Source organism: Plectropomus leopardus, chromosome 23, assembly GCF_008729295.1.
Source record: "Plectropomus leopardus isolate mb chromosome 23, YSFRI_Pleo_2.0, whole genome shotgun sequence".
Classification (NCBI taxonomy): Eukaryota; Metazoa; Chordata; class Actinopteri; order Perciformes; family Serranidae; genus Plectropomus; species Plectropomus leopardus.
In genome coordinates, this window is record NC_056485.1 from 13,243,804 (window position 1) to 13,263,071 (window position 19,268).

At 39.0% G+C, this 19,268-nt stretch overlaps 1 protein-coding gene across 1 annotated transcript in view; it reads right to left on the reverse strand.

Annotated features, from left to right (window-relative positions):
- The window catches only part of col4a6 (collagen, type IV, alpha 6), a 133,910-nt gene extending 115,310 nt beyond the window's left edge, over positions 1-18,600 (reverse strand). The window contains exons 1-3 of the mRNA XM_042512582.1: positions 18,537-18,600; positions 18,255-18,374; positions 18,035-18,080 (exon numbers count right to left, since the gene is read on the reverse strand). Of these exons, the coding sequence (XP_042368516.1) occupies positions 18,035-18,080; positions 18,255-18,265 (57 nt within the window). The 5' untranslated portion in view covers positions 18,266-18,374; positions 18,537-18,600. The remainder of the gene's footprint in view (positions 1-18,034; positions 18,081-18,254; positions 18,375-18,536) is intronic.
- Positions 18,601-19,268: the final 668 nt, after the last annotated feature.

Genomic DNA, 19,268 nt, shown 5'->3' on the forward strand with positions numbered 1-19,268 from the left:
GTCTATTCTTACAGTATTATCCTGTGAAACCTGAGCATATTCACTTGACTTATTTAAAAAACACAGGAAGAAGACAATGAGCAGCTTAACAAACGGCCAAAAAAATAGCAAGAAATTGTACTAGAAATTGACAAAAACAAAATTACCTGAAAAAGGGCATCAAAAAAGAAATGTCAAAAACTAAAACCCTCCCTCCAGGGAATTTTCAGGTAATTTTCTTGTCACCTTTGAAAGGACATTTCTTGCCAAGTTGTTCATATCCTCATCCCCCATGTTTTTAGAGAAAATTAAACCAATTTTCTCAGGTTTCAGATGTTTCAATCCTTGTGAAAGACATCTGAACGCAGTACAAGAAAACCGATCCAGCTGGTAAATGGTTAAACTAGGCCTGCATTTCTTGCAGATCAATACTGTTCATTCAACATTTGTTCATTTACATCATTACTTAATTGATAGTGGATCCATTGCAAACTTATTTGCATCTAACTAACCATTAAACATTTATTTTGCTTCACAGATTATGTTGTGCATTCTTAGTGTCTAAACACTGACAAAAATTTTTTTTTAAAAAATCAATGGAGTCACTGAGTTCAAAAAAGAATAAAAGGGGAGGGGGAGGGTGAAAAGAGTGAAAGAGAAGGGGAAAAAGGGAGGAGGGGGAAGGTAAGGCGAGGAAAGGAAAGAAGAGGTGCAGACAGGTGTGCGACCTCTTCAAGGAGCTGGAGGGCAGCGGGGGTAGGAGGTGGCGGGTCGGGGGGGTAGGGGGAGGGGGGGTAGTAGCTATGGCGATGACATGGAATGCTCATGTCGCCCCTGGCAACGGTTCATTAGCTATTAGCCCTCACAGGCTGATGGATGCTAAGCCCAGACCTGTCCCCCCACTGTCTGTCACGGATTCTGGAATGCCAGCTTTGGGATCGGGAATGACTTAACATTCCTCAAGGAAAAGGTGCAACGCTCTCCTCCAGGTCAGCATCGCAACATGCCGCTGGTTCGACTGTGACGCTCTAGGAAAAAGATCCTCGAGGTGCTGAAATGTCAAACGTCATGACAACAGCTTCTCAGTTACACTTCATAAAACCTTCATCTTTTCAGGTAAGAAAACTGACCAAAGGAATGTTGTAATTTTAGAAATATGTCAGACCTGGAGGATGCAAACCTGAACAAGTCTGAATGTGATTTTTCCCAGAAATAATTTTTTTTAAAGTCCATGGCTACAACTAATGATTATCCTCACCATTGTTCAATCTGCAGACAATGTAGGGGAATCTCTGAAGGTGAAGGGCAAGGATGAAAATCAATATTAAATTCCTATGACCTTTGACAGACATAATAATATAAAGAACAGTACTACATAACCTCAGGAACACGTTAAAATTCACTGTCTGTAAACACAGTTTGTCACTGCATCTACAAATGCAAGTTAAGACTACCATGCAAAAAGCCAAAGAGCAACAACATCCAGAAACACTGCTGACTTCTATGGGCCCGAACTCATCTGAGATGGACTGACACAATGTGGAAATGTGTGCTATTGTCTAACAAGTCCATATTTCAAATTATTTTTTGTCATGGACATTGTGTCCCCCAGACTAAGGAGGAAAAGGACCGTCCAGACTGTTTCCTGCTCAAAGTTCAAAAGCCAGTAACTGTGATGGAAACGGCGGGGATGTTAGTGCCCATAGCATGACTAACTTGGACATCTGTTAATGCTGAAAGGTACAAACAGGCAACATATGCTGCCATCCAAACAACATCTTTTTCAGGGACATCCCTTCTTATTAGTAGACAATGCCAAACCACATTCTACATGTGTTTGACTTCAAAAGTAATCTCGGTAAAAGAGTGCAGGTACTAGACTGGCTTGCATGTGGTCCAGACCTGTCCCTGCATTTTCTCAATTTTCAGTTAATCTCTTCAAAAATGCCTGTGAATATCTTCTTTTGTTCAATTAACAGTCCAAAACCAGAAATATTTATTTACTATGATGTATCATGAGTAACAGCAGCAAGCAAATGCTCTCATTTGAGAAGCTGGATCAGTCAGATGTTTTGATTTTTTTGTGTGAAAAACTGTTAAAAAAAAAAAAACTATTAACAGAAAAACTAAATAGCTGCACATTTGAAAGAGACTCATATTTAGGGCACCTTAGTTCTTTCTTAATTAAGTTAAGGAAAGTTGAGGAAGGTCAAAGTGGCCATAAAGAGATTTTCTTACTATGTACAAGCAGATAATGCTTGCAAAATATGCCCTTAATACGCTTATACTGTGTACAAAATACATGCTTATTCCATTACATGAGGCTGAAAGGGTAAATGTACTGTATGTAGAAGTTATCACTCCTTGCTGAGATTACTGCTTATAGAGATTCAGTCATAACAAAGAAAAATATGGCAGAGTTGGGCTGAAAAAGACATCTGTAAACTTCCAATTCACCTAGTAAATTTGCAATGAAAAATGTTGGCAAATTAAACCATGTTTTTTCCTGTACACACTCCGCATATCATGCTCTTGCAGGCCCCAAAATAACTTAAACACTCTGCAAGATTTGTATCAGTTCATCTTCTACCCTGCAGTAAGACACGTAACTCAGGGTATTTAAGAGCCATTTCAGACCTTTGTGCTCAAAACGACAGACCCCTGAGCCATGAATCTTTAAGTGATGTCAAAAGCTAATAAGGTTGAAAAGATTTGTGACAGGCTCTTTTAAGAGAAGCACTCAGTCATATGAGATTATGGAAGATATGACAGATATCATATAAGGCAATAGAGGAAGTATGCAAAGTTCTGCAACATTTCATGCCGTACAATATGTCAAGATGTCAAAATTTACATTGTTTAAAAAAGCAATAAATGTCTTCTCAGTTATCTAACTGATCCTCTCTGCTCTCTGTCGGTGGTGTGTTTGTGCTTATTGTCCTTTCATTGTTCAGTTCATATTATGTCTCACAAATTGATGATGACGATAACTTACTTTTGGGGATTTTTGGTGAGAGCAACCTGAGCAGCTTTGTGAAAATTAAAGCTGAAACAATCAGTGGAGTAATTGAAACTATTTTTAATCTTGATTAAGTTTTTGTACAAAATTACCGACCATCTCCTGGTACCAAACAGCAACCTCTGGAAATGAAACCAACACAGAACAGTAAGCAGTAGCTAAATCCATTTTTTTCACAGTAGTATTTTCTTACACGTTTTATGTTGTTGTAAATTGAATTTCTTGTAGTTTTGGACTGTCGGAAAAAAAACAATAACTTTCTGACATATTATAGAGAAAGCAGTCTCAAGGAAAATAATCATTAGCTGCAGCCCTAAACTAAGGAGCTTAGAGTGGTGAACGTTGCATCCTGGTTGTTGTCAATATATCAGCAAATCAGTATCTTTTACTCAAGTAAAATATGCATGAGTGATTCCACTTCACTCAAAGTGAATATTATGTTATGCACGCTGTGTGGACAGGTGTTACATCATGCTAAAAACAAAAAGTGTTCACTAGTTTATATATTGAGTTCACTAGCTCCTTTTGCAGAATTTCACTAAACTTTTATGACAGAAACTACTTTTTAAGAAGTAGGTATGTCATTGCTTGTCACTAGCACACTGACCATTCACAGAAATAATAAAACCTTGCCTCACCCCTTTCCACTTGTCCCACATACACACACCTAGTTTAAGCTGCTCCCTGGCCAGCTAGTGCGTGAGCCAGTGATCTATTTTAGGAACAAGAGGAGCCAGCTAAATAAATATGAGGGCAACTGCACTCTGTTGACAAACACACTGACCCCGGTTACAGCGCACTGCCAGCTCACAGGACAAAAAAAAACACCACTGCACGAACAGTGTCTTAGTTTCTAATGATGAGGTTGTTTCTAATGCAAATCAAGAGGATTAAGAGCAAATGTGAGAATAAATCACCCCCCAAGGAAATTATCATGTTTCGCAGCGTAGGCTGGCACAATGATCATCTGTCCCCCCTCATTAGTGGCCATTTGGGGCCACAGTGGGCAACAGGGAACAGAGCCAGAGGACTAGCGGAGGCCCTTCACTCTGTAATGAATGGAGTTAAAGCTAAGAGCACGAGGCACAGGGTGAAGTTGAAGGGAACGGTGCCAGGTAGTGCTAAGCTGCAAGGCACTTCAGTCAGGGTACTACAATGAACACTATGCTGGTCAACCTTTATTAATTTGTTAAACAAATGATTTTTAGGTTATAAAACTACATGGTGAGAGTGTGTGCAGCTCTTAAAAGTAAACATTAATTAGGATTGGATTATTTATTACTGATCTAATATTTCTTTACTTTTCTGGTCAACATTGTTACAGTTTTTTCTATTTTATTTCATTTTATTCTGTTCTATTTTGGTTGCAAAAAAGCATGTGAAATTAAATGTGAAACTAATTTCACGTGTAGAAAAAAATCATTTTTCATATATGAAATGGCACATATAGTTTGAGTTTCTAACGAAAATGTGAAATTCTCATGGACTTTACACTGCATCTGTGTTAAAAAAGCTGCAATATAAAAGCAGTCCCTGACCAAAGACAATGGATGTGGACGATTTGTCAGGTCAAGTTGAATCACTTTACAAAGCCCTTTGAACAGTGTGATCTGACAGTGATTTAAAGCAAACCAGGCACACAAACCTGATAACAAGAGCTCTTTGTTACATGTGACGTTAAGCGCTTCACCTGCCAAAAGTTGTCTTGCACTTGCTCACAGTCACAGAGCCAGGTATGAGTTAGTGCAGAAGAAAACTGGGCCAGGGTTTGCGAGTGAGGATGCAGAGACCTGCCAGCAGTGGGTCAAGGCAGCGAGCTAAGGCTGCTTAATGGGCGCGTGCCAGGGGACAAAGTGACCCAGTCACTGAAAATATCCCCTCCAAGGTCTTTTAACAGCAGTCACTACTCCCTCATAAACAAGATTCTGTGTCGCTTTGGGAGTTCCTCTCCTGGAGCCTGTTTGAAATACCTGAACAGTCTTGATGGTGATATAATTTTCTTGAGGTTTTCACAAATTGCAAATACAAGTTAAAAGCTGTGAGACTAATTTGAAGCTTTTACTGATGAAAGAGCAACAGCTCAGAAGACAAAAAGTTAGTAGAACACCAACCGATAAGGAGATACTCAATCTATCACAGCCTTATGTAATAGTTAGAATTTAAAAAGACTGCTCATCAGTCCTGCCACAGATGATGAATAGTACTGGTGGGGGATAGCTTCACACTTAACGACAAAGCACAGTAAATAACTCCTGACTGACGTGGTATTTTCCCTTCTGGATAAGCCTAAAAGACAAATTGGGAAGTCTTTCTGATTTATGAGTGTTTGCAAGGCAGCACTGATTGACAAACTTTACTCAAAGTGAAGAAAGTCTTTAGCTTGACCACCCCACAATGCTCTTAAGCTCATGGAAAACCATCATTTATGCAACATCTGATATAAAAATTGCTAAAACTGAAGTTAAAAAGGGCTAATGGAACATTAAAGTATAGTTTGTGTGGACAGTTTGTTTAATATCAAGTATAATTAGTGGACTTTTGTAACCATCTCTCCACTTTATTGTATCCTATCACCCATAACGGTAGTATGATAATAATCTAATTCATATTGCAATTTTCAAGTGTGAAACACAAATTGGTTTCTAGTGACGGGAAAAAATAAAGTGCAATATCAGGAAAAGGCATCTATAAGAACAATAATTCAGACACAAATAAAGACTTGACCTCTAAAAAGAAGGTAAGCAATCAAATAATTACAAAACACACATAACAGACATCTAGAGAATATTCAAATATCCGATGGCAACAAGCAGCAACATACCTGTTGGTCAGATAAGACGTCAGCTCTATGAAAATGTGTTTTAAGGCATTAAATCTACAAGTTATTGCCTTCCTACATGTGTCTGCTCATACAACAATAAGCTGTGGCACTTCCATAGCCAGGGGCCGTGTTTTCCCCAGAGCAGTGGTATCATTAACTTGGCAGCCACTTCAGTCAAGTTATGACAAAAGGAAAGTGAGACAAACACAGACAAGCTGGCATCAGTGGGCAAAGATAAAAAAGAATCCAATAAAGTAGGTACCCAGCATACCAAAGTTATGTCATTTATTAGAGACTCGGAGAGGAAAAGGGAGGAGGGGGTAGAAGTAGGAATGGATGAGTGGTGCTGCCTGGATTACCTGGCTGGCACAGAAGAGGGAGTGAAGGATGAGTGTGAGACAAAGAGGAGGGAAAAAACAGAGCGGAGGTATCTGTAATTACAGGGACAGGCAGAGACACAGTGAGGCGGTAATAGCACACAATAACTGACACATCTGATGTGGCAATGATAGTGTTCCCTATCACAGCGGGACATTAGTGGGCTGTGGCTGGGGTTTACCTCACCACACGGATACCGTAACCTTGGATCGACTGACTGGGCGGAGGGGACTTGATGTCCTGATGTCAACCGTGAAAAATTAGGGGGAAAGTAATTTGGATTTAAATGAAAAGAAATGAGTTCATGGTTCCCTCATTTCATAGTCAATGGCTTTTTTGATTGTTTTTTTGATTAAATGCCTGAAATAAGGCATGTGGTTTCATGTTTTGTTCTGCGACATAAAGTACTTCATAAAGTACGCCGAACACAGCTTGTTGTAGTGGCCACGCAAAGTCACACAAAGGCAGTGTAGTTCATTTATAGCCTGACATTAGAGGGACATCGGGCGTCGGTCCAAAGAAAAACATCATCGCCGAGGCACTCTTTTTTTAAAAAAAAGCTAATATTTTTTGCCTTAAATGGAAACATTTTGTCTACACTGTTTCTGTAATGACAACTGCAAAACTACAAAAAAGTGATTTGATTATATGTAGCATAATACTAACAAGCTATAAGAATGATAACTCTTGTAATAATTAATTTGAAGGTTTTTCACGGTTTCTGCAGCATTAGCAAAAGACAAGCTCAGCCAAGCTCTTCCCCTTCACAATACCCAGAGTTAAAGCTAACGCTGCCATGCTAAAAGTAAACTTAAACAGAACGTAAGTGCTATGCACACATTTGTTTTGGTTCGGTTTACATTAGCTGCCAGACACACATGTGAACGGGTAAATATCAGCACCTGCACCTTAACTACCCACAACAATGACATTAATGTGGAGTCAAGTGTGTAATTAACGTCTCGATTGAAGAACATTAATGGTAATTAGAAAGCCACTCAAAAATCACAGTCACACAGACGCACACCCTGTCCCTAAAAGGGCGGTTGTTCAGACCACCACCAAAGTAAACTGACAAACAAAAGAAGTGTTTCCTCTGCACAGACATGTATATGATAATTGCAGTGAAAAATGTTTGACTTACAGGGCTGACGGTGGTATCTAATGCCAAAGTAATGATGTTGTGGAGGGAAAAAGTGGAGCATCAAAGAAAAGTTGGAACTGAACCTGTCAGGCTTCCTAACTTCAAAACAAAGTGTGAGACCTTGGGGGAGTTGATTTGCCATGGTTTTTGTTTTAAAGCAGAGATAAGCCATGAAAGGTCTTTCTTAGAAAATCCTAAACTAGGACTTAAGAAGTAACGGTTAATTATCACTATATTTAATTGTTCATTTTGAAGGAAGAAAGCTAATAAAGTTTGCAAATTCGTCGGCAAAAACTTGTTTTTAAAAAACATACTAATTCATGTTCATCACCTTTTACAGTTCTTATGGCTGACCATTTGGTAAACGGTCTCCTATTTATACATCTAGCAGACAAAGCAACATTATTATTAATTTTGGGTCACATTCCTGTTCAGCTGAAAAATTTAAGGCCAATATTCACTCTCTTTCAGCTCCACTATGTTCACCATCTAGCTGCTAATTGTCTCTATCTGTTGTCTGGTGCTTAGCATGTAGCACAGAGTTTGTCCACCAAAAACAGCTGGCTGTTGCTCCTGGAAAGGGAACTAATGAGGACAAAAAATGCTAAAAGATGCTAGAACAACTTGATAAGTTAGGGGGATTCTTTGTGGGACCCCCCTAACATTACCAATAGTTATTGTTGAAAAATAGTGATTGGTGCAGGTTCAAGTTGCCAAACTTGTCCAAATCTAACACATAGATGAAGGACTTTTTGTAGAAAAGGGGGAAGGCATTGGGGTGTTGCAGGAAAAGTAAGGAAAGGGGCAAGAGAGGGGCGTTTGAAAGATAAACAAAATGAAGCAAGAAAAGGAAGGATGAAAAACAGACAGAAGAAAAAACCCAACAAGTGAGGAGAAGTAGATTGGAGGTCTAATCCTGCTAAAGTGCAAACAGCCCCGAGGGGAGCGATGGCATTAAGGAGAAGGGACCGGGCACGTCGAACAAGCTAAGACAGCGCTCCCACCGAGCATCCAGCCAGCCAAACACTGCTCCACCTCAGCTCCTCTCTGACAAGCCTAAAGACCTTCACAAACACACCCCCAGGGCCCAAACTTAGACAGAGTTACCCCCCCATTCTCCCTCCCCTCTGACTTCCCCCTGCTCTCGCTCTCTATCTGAGGTGTTTTTGCTCGTCTTCCTTTCACGAGAGCCAGAAAAGCAAAGACAAAGTGCAATAAACAAATCTGGAGAGCGGAGCGGTGGAATGTTAAGCTGATGGCGCGGCCAAGAGCCCCTGCTGCCTTTGTGCTTGGACGACCTCTGACCCCTGGAGTTCACCGCGACCAATCGGGGGACAAACTGACAGGGTGAGCTTCGTCAAAAGAGAAGGAGGGGGTCAGAAATGTGAAAGTGGCGGTGCCAAGGAATCTGCAGATGGACGGGGATGATGATGATGGCATGTTTCTCGTGTCTCTTCCTGTCATTTGTTGTCACACCCTTTAAATTGGCTCAATATAAACCCATAAATTTGACAAATTTGGCATCAAAATTCCAGCTTGTACCACAGCTGCCAAGACTCACAACACCCTCAATGCCATATCAGCTGCTAAAACACACAAAGAAAGTTGGAATGCAAAACAGATAGGGAAGAAAATAACAAATCTAACCTAAATTTCAGGAGCTATGATGAGCAGCAACAGCCAAGTCACTTTATCAGCTTGATTACAGTATGAAAGCTTCCATCATCTGCATCAAAGATAACAGACCTTTCATGCCTTTTATCCATACCTGTAAACATAAAAAAGACAGCATTCGTTGCAAGTGATGTCTGGAAAGGTGGATGGATATAAAAGCATGACAAGTGGGATTTTTGAGGACTGTGCAACGCAAACACTGTTACCAAGTAAAAGATTAACACACAGATGAAGAGAAGAGACGGGGAGCATAAAAGGCAGCATCTGTCAACAGTTACGCCAACGCACCTTTTTCACTTTGTTATTTTTGGATGTTTTAACAAATTCTTAATAAGTGATAAGTATCACTGAGATTGTTTACATTTCTCAGTTATAGACATGGCCCATGCAAGGTTCTGTGTATCCTTTATTAGTATTACAAAGGTCACTGTCATAGAGAGAAAGCTAAAACTGCAAGTCAAACATTTGTACCTCCAAAACTTACCACAAAGATGATAAACTAATGTTCACCATTGCATCTACACAGTGACCAAATAAAACTTTATCTGCACTAAAACATCTTCTTCGGTGTAGAGCTATCAACATAAAATTACAATTGCAGCAGTATTCACTAGCGATGAATCTTTTGGGTCAACCAAAAAGCAAAAATGTAAAAACAAACAATGGTTTAAGCTTAATAAATAAGATGATTTGCTGCTTTTCTCTGTTTTATATTATTGTGATGTAATATTTTTCAGATTTGGGCTGCTGGTCGGACAAAAAAAGAAGAAAAAAGAAGCTTCTTTTGCCTGTTGACAGGCTTTTTTACGGGCTACAGGCTATTTGTTACAGCAATTAATTGGCAAAAGCAAAAAGCAGCCTGAGTGCTATTTCTGGCATTTACTGTGTGTTAGTTCAATGAGTCACTGTTTGGTTTGACAAAACTAAAGCAACTAATTGTAGTCTTACATGGACACTGTCTTGTAGAAACACTTAAGCCTTAACAACTTTAGCTGAATACTCTATGTTTGTTTTTGCACATCAGTCACCTCTGGAATCCAGATTTATCTTTGTGTACCACTGCTGTGGCATTAAATTGCTGAAAAGCCAATGTGTAGTTCTGTCGAGGGGTATTTCCTGGTGAAAAAAAGGCCTTCATCCCACCTGCACTAACAACACACACACACAGACATAAACGATTTATGGGCCTGGGAAGCATGCACAAATGGATGTAAGCACCACACAGGTAGCAGAGTCTTAACTGTGGGCGTGGGAGAGGAATAGCAGGGGCTTTTCAGCTGTACGTTCAACCTATGTGTGGTTTATAGGTTTCCTAATGCACTCACTTTTATCCTCTTAAGAAACTACAGAGAGAACAGCAGGGTTAGGGAGGAAAAGGAGCTACGCTGGCTTTGAAAATATGGAAAGAAATTAGGTTTGGGGTGAGAAAAGAGAATTCTGTGACAAAAAAGAGAGAAAGTGAAAGAGATTGAATGACAAAAAGTCAAGATAAAGAGGAAAGAGACATCTGCATCCTGACTCTTCTCGACATGCAACACAAACTGAGACAGAGCAGGATGACCCAGTCACATCAAACACACACTCTCCGGATTTACCATTCAGCTCTTTGCCTATCACATTTCAAAACAACGTCAGAACTTTTTCGTAAACCTCACTAATCTCATACTGACCCAAATTATCAGCGTTCATTCTTGTTTTCAGGCAAAAGCCCTTGGGGAATGTAAACTACAGTACAGCAACTTCGAAACATACTGCTATTTAACCCAACACAAACATATACCCTGAAATATTTCAACCCAAGAGTAAGTTCATAAATTATGTTTAATTAAGTTTGACAGGTCTCTCTGCACTACAATTATGCAGTTTTGGTGTTTGTCACCTTCCTTTCACCCACACAGAAAAAATGAAACATTTAATTGATGCTTAAAATGTATAAAATGAATCAGACGCACTTAAAGAGAACAAGACGATCTTAACGGTGAATAACAACAGATAAGTGGGGCTGCAACTTGCTGTTATTTTCATTCTCAATTAATGTGATGAATACCTGCTTGATTAATCAGTTAGTAGTTTGACAATAAAGGAAAAAATAGTGACAAATTTACAATTTAATGTCACAGAGCCTAAAGTGTCATATGCAGATTACTTGTTCTGTTTAACCAACAGTCCAAACCCCCAAAATATTTAGTTTTCTATCAAATATGATGAAGAACCAAAGCAAATCCCCTTGGAAAAACAATTTAACTGGCTACCAAAATAGCTGCAGATTGATTCAGGGCTACAGATATGCAATGCATTCCTTAAGGAATAATAAAAGATTTCAATTTCTGCAAAAGAGGAACTTTGGAAATGCTTAGAAAGACAAAAAGACATGAAGGGTTAAGAGATTGTGGGGGACCACGGCTCATAAATCAAACCACAAATCAACTGTTAATTAGTTCCCAGACTTGTGGAAGCAGTGAGGGCAAAAAGTGATAGGAAAAGGGGGTGTGAGGGGGTAATGATTGGGTTAGGGAGGGGAGGAGTGCAAGAGGGAAAGGAAGGAGGAGGTGGGAGACTTAGTTGAGTTGGGGAGGGTCTAGCAACCACAAATCAAGTAGTGATCAGTCGCCTCACTTAGCGTTTCTGGAATGTTCCAGCCTATAGCACCTGCAGGGAGTGGGAGACAGCCTGACAAGTCCTGCCAAGCTCTGCAGGAATTCAACGAAGGGGAGGAAGGGACATTGGGAGGCAGAGGCGGAGTAGATGGATGTCGCTGCACCATTTGTCAGTGTGAGAGTTTTCAGCATCATTTTTGCACCCGGACCACTGCTGGCATCTCTAATGGTATCTCCTCACTTTATAAAGACCCACTTCTTATGCACAAACACTTGTTAAATGCCACTCAACAGCTTTATGACATCAATATATCTCAACAAATTACAGACTGTGCAACAAAGTGACATCATTAGGAAACCAAATATTACAAAATCTACAAGAGAGGTATCAAGCTTTGCTCAGAAATCACTCCAACGCTTTTGTTTGACTGATTCACAAATGCACTGAGGTTGCTTTATAAGGTCATGCCAGTGTTTTTGCTTGTTTTAGCCCATACACTACAAAAATAAATGGAAAACAATAGTTGAGCAGAACAGTAGGATAAAGTCATCCAAAAAGCTAAAACTGCCGAGTGAGTGTTCAAAAAAGTATTTTGTATTTAATGAGGATTTAACTTGCATAAACACTAGTATGACACTTTAAAGCTAAAAAATGGCAATGTCGTCCTGCTGTAACAGATCTCAAAGGGGACAAAAATCTCACTATCTCCCATGAACTACGCCCCTACAGCATATCCACAAGTGTTAAACTTGCTCTTAAAGCCCTCATTTGTCACCACAGTGAGATTAAACAGTATGTACAAATGTGTACAAGCCATCCATCTTGCATTCCAACAAATGTAAAGAGTACATTTCCTAACCATCCAGGTAGTACAGAATCACTCACTCAAACCTTTAACCACCTCCTCTCCTTCCCGTCACCCTCCTCCCCTCTCCTTGCCATTCCTCATCACCCGTGTGTGATGTTTTCTCTGTGCCAACAGCTGTGTCAGCCCTTACGAACACTTCTTGCTCTCTCTCTCTGTATGTTCACTAAAACATCATTTTAAAAAAAAGACTGAGTGGAAAATCAGCAGGATAATCCCTATGTCCCCAGGTTCTTATGTCTCTTGATATAAACTGACCTTGTAGGAGATTGGTTAGGGCTAGTGTCATAGCTCAAATAGAGTGGTGAAGGGATGACGTATTTTTGTAGGCCAAAAAGGAAGTTGGCATCGCACTGGTTCCCTCGTCAAAAACCTTATGGGATTTTTGAATGGGATTTGCGATTATCACCAAAAATAAGCTCTCTGACGAACACAAGTTTATGAGAAGCAAATGGCCATCGTTAGGCTATAGGCAAACTATATTGCGGTGCACGACTTAAACGTCACAACTACAAACACTGTAAAAACACGTTAAAACACAATCGAAAGATATTATAAACAGATAAATCTACAAGTTAGAGTGCAACTCTGTAAAGCTGTAAATGCAGACAAGTGGGTTTAATGAGTTTCTGTGACTGCTGTGATGACAACTTTCAGGAAAACACACACTGAACATTTGACCTAAGCAAAAACGTTGCTAAGAACATAAAGCTCTTCAAAATGTCCCAGTAATTATATATTATAAGAGGATATGGGGAACATACACTCTCAAATCAGCTAAAGTTTAAATAATCCATAAATGTTATAAAAAAAATTTAGTGACGTGGGTTTAATAAATAATATCAAAAATAAGGCTAGGTACTCCAAAAAATACACATATTTAAACTGTTGGTGAAATTAGGTCAATAAAAACTTACAAAGACTCAAGTCAGTTAGCCTGAACAAGCTATAGGTTTTAGCATCATAACTCTTACCAACAAACAAGCTAAATAATGCTAACACTCTATTAGTAGAAGAAGATATATTTCCAAATTTGCTGTGAGTAATATGGCTAAATAAATGTTTTTGTGTTAAAACTCTTATCTCCTGGTGATACTACCACTTGTAGCTTGAAAAGAGTGAGAGCAGTTAGCCTGAATAACAATTTAGCCATAGTCTGTGAACAAAGGTTTTAAACATTATATAACTACTCAGCAAACTCGCTTACCAGCAAGCTCAACAACACACAAAAATTCTAAAATATACATTTTTTTTATATATTTACTGTCAGTTAATGTGGCTCAATTAAAGTTTGTATGTTTAGCTCTTACCTCCTGGTGGCACTAAGCTTATAGCTTGTAGCTTGCGAAGAGTAACCTCAGTTAGCCTAGCGGTTTTAGCCATAGACTGTAAATAAAGGTTATTGTATCATTACTAGCTAGCAAACTCCCTTAACAACAAACTAAACAATGCTACATTTATAATTCCAATATATATATATATATATATTATATATATATATATTTCCTGTTAGTTATTTTGGTTCAATTGAAGTTTGTGTGTTTATCTCTCACCTCCTGGCTGCACTGAAGCGTCTAATGTCAGTTCAGTTAGCCTAAATAAACTTTTGGTTTAAGCATCATAACTAGCCAGCAAACTTGCTAACCAGCAAGCTAAACAATGCTATTACTCCAAAACATACACATTTTTCTAAATTTACTGCGAGTTAAATGTGGCTTAATTTAAGTGTGTGTGTTTAGCTCTTACCTCCTGGTGGCAGTGAGTAACAGCTTGTAGCTTGAGGAGTTACTTCTGTTAGCAGTTTCAGCCATAGACTTTTTAAAAGGTTATCATAACTAGTAAGCAAACTCACTTAAGCTAAACAATGCTACCACACTATTATAACTTTAAAACATACATATTTATAAATTTTCTGTGAGTTAATGAGGCTCAATTGAAGCTTGTGTGTTTAGCTCTCACCTCCTGGCTGCACTGAAGCATATAACGTTAGCTTGAGAGGAGTCAGTTACGTTAGCCCGAACAAACGGTCGGCTTTAACTAGTCAGCAAACTCGCTAACCAGCGAGCTAACAGTGCTAACACTAGTACTACAAAACATTTCTAAATTAACTCGGTTGTTTGCTCGGGCTTACTGAACTGACTCTTTTCAAGCTACAAGCTGCTACCAGGAGGTAAGAGCTAAATACACAAACATTTATTAAGCCACATAAACTCGCAGTACATTTAAAAAATAATGTGTATGTTTTGGAGTAATAACGTTTTAGCATTGTTTAGCTTCCTGTTTAGTGAGTTTGCTGAATAGTTATGATGCTAAAACCAACAGTTTGTTTAGGCTAACTTAACTGACTCTCCTGAAGCCACAAGCTGCAGGGCTAAGAGATAAACACACAAACTTTTATTGAGCCACTTTATCTCAGAATTAATTTAGAAATATTTGCATGTTTTGTAGTAATAGTGTTAGCATTGTTAGCTCGCTGATGCTAAAGCCGACCGTTTGTTCAGGCTAACTTGCCTTAGCAAACCATTGGTTTTAGTATAATAACTAGCCAGCAAACTTGCTAACCAGTAAGCTAAACAATGCTAACGCAACTACTTCTTTACACTACCGATGCTAGCTTCTTCTATACTTTTTCTAGACACGTTAATGCCCCGTTTACACGTACACGGTTATTTTTAGAAACGGAGAAATACTCCTGCGTTTGCACCCTTCGTTTACACGCAAACGGAGAATTCGCCTCTGAAAATGCTGCTTTTTAAAAAGTGCGACCTATGTTTACATGTTGCTATGGTAACCATGGATCACTTCAGAGTAGCAGCCATGTTTATGTTGGTGCAAGCCCTCTTCTAATGCTTCCATCTACAACTACAGCTGATTTATTACATGGAGGAGCAGAGACGGATGAGTGCTGCTATTTTCGGGATTCTGACTGGCTAACGTGGGCTTCAGCTTCTCCTTACACTGCCACCTACAGTTTTGGAAAGTCCTGGCAGCAGACATACACGGGTTCGTGTAAACGCGAAGTTTTCTGAAAACGGAATTATTTTTGAAAACGGAGAGGGTGAAATGTCCGTTTCTAAAAATATCCGTGTACGTGTAAACAGGGCATAACTTAAATATAGAGCTACTGTAATAATGTAGGATACTACTTCACTAGCTACCCAACACAAAATTCAGCTATTTTTGTCCATTGCAGAAAAGACAAAACTACAGGTTTCCATTTCTACTGCCAGACTCCATTACAGTAGGCCACTCTAAAATCCAATTTCTAAAAATCGTCTTTTGTAACACATAGAAGGTTGTGTATGCCTTACATTTTGAGAGAAATGTAATGGCCCCTGGATTAGCCTACATAGTCATTCTTTAAAAATCAGTTTAATTATCAGTATTACTCTCCAACCTATTTCTGTGACTACCAAAGCATCATAAACATTTTATTGTGTGTTGCAATAGGCTGTATTTCAATAAATATTCCATTGAACTGCTTCTAAATGCAAACGCTGTTGCTGCAAGGTAACACTAATTTGCGCGAGTGCTTGGACCAAATTTATCCTAAAGAGTATTTTAAATGCAATAATCCCAGTTTACACTTTCAATAAATTCAAGATTATCCATCGTTTATGACTCTTCCATTACGCAAACAATACAATAATTCATATAAAACCTTATACATAAATGTCAGTGACTGCGGTTACATGGACATGAAACATTGATTAGGCTTTTCCTGGTTATGATCATATTCAGGATATGGTGTTTCCATGCGTATATACATTCCAGTTTCTTTCAGATTACTACAGCTAGCATATTCAGGTTTCTCATAAATGGAATATGCTGTACAAGCTCAAACACATGATCGAAATACTCCAAAAATGTAATCATAAAATGTAAATACACTGATTCTGACATGTGCTGTCTATCTTGAGTGTTTCAACAATCAACAAGAAGGCTATATATGCATTTAGTCTTATCTGATGACACCGATAACAACCGATAACACCATATGCTATCAGTAGCGCTGACATTAAAGATGAACCTCAGATTTTAATTGAGCCAAAAACACACACTAAATCTGCGCTGGCACTCTGCCACAACACAGCGATACCCAAAGACACAGTTACCAAGGTTACGCCAGCCAAGACCACCCAATGAACTCATCTGTCAGTCACTCAACACACATACAGACATATGAGCCACCCACACACACAACACAAAACAAAGGAGTGATGGGAAGTGGGTGGAGGAGTCAATTCAAAGTCAATGCAGCTCCATCAGATGAGTCCTATTGAGACGCAGGATGCTTTTTGCATCTGATTCGCTTTGATGTTTCCTCGTCAGTGATTCTGTCACAGCCACTGACATGCTGCTATGGTTGATGGTTTGATTCACTCTGTACTTCATAGATAAAGTTTGGCACAGGATTGAAGTTGATTTTTCATTAATGTTTTAATTAATGTATTTTTCCACAACTCTCATGTGGGCACCCATAAATATAGGTTGATGTATGTAGATATTGGATAATAATACTGCATTGTTTTCAATGGACTGCCAAAAATGCCATTAATATGCCATTTATGCATCATGTGTTTTAGCCAAATGCAGGATTTGAGAAAAAAAGACTTCACAGGGTGTGATAGAAAGGAATAAAAAGAAAACTGGGTGAAAAATAAAATGAGAAACAACACAAAACCGATTCATAACACTTTAAAAACGCTATAAAAATAAAATACAAATGTTTAAAAATGCACTTTTGTGTGGTGCATAGAAAGAAGTGATCCCTGATGGCTTGTACTGTGCAGCTGCAGCAGATGTATCCCAAAGCAGTGTTGTATAGGTGTGGCTTGGAAAGGGCAAAAAAGTTGCCTGAATAATCTCCTTATTTTAATATTCATTAGCTGGGCGGGGTTCGAATTGCAAATGACTCTGAGCGGGCCCACTCAAATATGAACTGCTTTTTTTCAGTCCCTGCGGCTACTTATAAATGCAAACTACACAAAGCTTTAAAAAACCATAATGCCTTGAAATAGTTAAAAAAAAAAAATAGTGCAATATTGGACACACTTGGACTATTAATTTTCTATGAATGACATTTAAAAAGCATCTCAAAACACGGACCTAAGTGTATTTCAAGTTTTGCAGCATAGCAAAAAAAATATTCAGAATTGTGTCTCGTCATGCGGCAGGCTGAAGACACCCACAGCATGACGCATGGAGGGATAAAGGCATGTAAGAGACCTGTGCACAGTGCACGTCTCTGATATGGACAACACACGCATGAAAGTCACTTTATAAACATATTAACGTAGAATTCATGCAAAAAGCTGTATTAAAATTGACATTTTAAAAGTTTTAGGAGTGTCTTAAAGCAGAGTGCACTGGTCACATTGGGTCATTTACATGCAACACTTTAATGAAACGTGTTTTCTCCAGCAAATACACGGTCACAATGCAAAAAAAACAGGTTCATTTTCATCGTTTATATGCTGCATCTGCGCTCTAAAACAAACCGAGTGGAGAGCAACTTCACCTGAAGGAAAGTAATAATAAGCAAAAGGGACTTACTCCGTGTGCAGAGCTCACCGCCAAGGCGACAGCTATCATACAAATCCTGTCAGAGAAATAAACATTTTTAGTGATTTTCAGTGATTTTCTGGCAGGCAAACTGCGCCGGAACCTGGCTAATGTAGCCTGAAGCCGCGACCAACGCCACGACTTGCTTGCAAAGCCGAAAACTTTATTGAAATAAGTTTGGAGCGTGAATTTTAAGAGAAAATCGACTTACAGAAATCTCATTTTGATCCGACTGGCAGAGGGGGAACCGCAGGTTGAGACTCGATCCCCTTGTCTTCACCAGCAAGCCACTTCAAACGCGCTCATCGACGGCTCCAAAAAACCCTGTCATCTACCCGGAGACAGACACAGAGAAAGAGATAAAGTAGTCCCCCCAAATACCACCCGCATTTATACACACACACACAGCCTTACGCATTAAAACACAACCAGCACGAAAACATCCTCTTTTGTAGGTGATTTCTTTCATAAAATGAGAGCTTATCCAACTCACCAAAGTTGCAGCGGTGAAGTCGCTGCTGCGCTCTCCGGGTTGTTGCGCTTCAACTCAGTAGCGCACCACAGCAGCAGGGAGAGGAGGGGCCAACACATGTCATTCATGCCTCCATACGTTTGGCTACAACAGGAGATTTTTACCCTCGCACACAGACCATAACCTCTTCAGACTGTTTGGTGCAGCAAAGAAGACTCATCTATCCAGGATAAGTCTGCATTTGGTTTAAAAAAGCAACAAGTCAAGAAAATATTTTACTATTACAGATTAAAAAAATAAAGATGAAGACCTTTATGTCTACCATGCTCAATCAGGAGTTTATAGAAACAATTATAAACATTTTTCTATATTTGTCTTTTATGTGTCCCCCACAATGTCCCTAAAATTAATGTATCAATAAATATTGCAGTTTAAAGTGACATTTAGATACTTTATGCAAAATTGGCACCGATAATCAGTGCAAAATTCCTGCCAGTCTCCATGAAGACATGAAGTTTGGTACTAAACAGTAACTTTTTAAAAATTCATCTTGCATGACATTTCTATTGTCTCATAAATTTGCAAAAAAAAAAAAAAAAAAAAAAAAAAAAATTCAGGTGGGTTTTCTTTAAACTTTTTTCAAAAAATGATCCTGTAAGTATGTGACAGGGATGTCGTAGCTCTACTGTCATATCTATAAATATGAGATATAATCAAAAACTTTGTTTGAACGCCTCTGTCCTGATCTGCTGC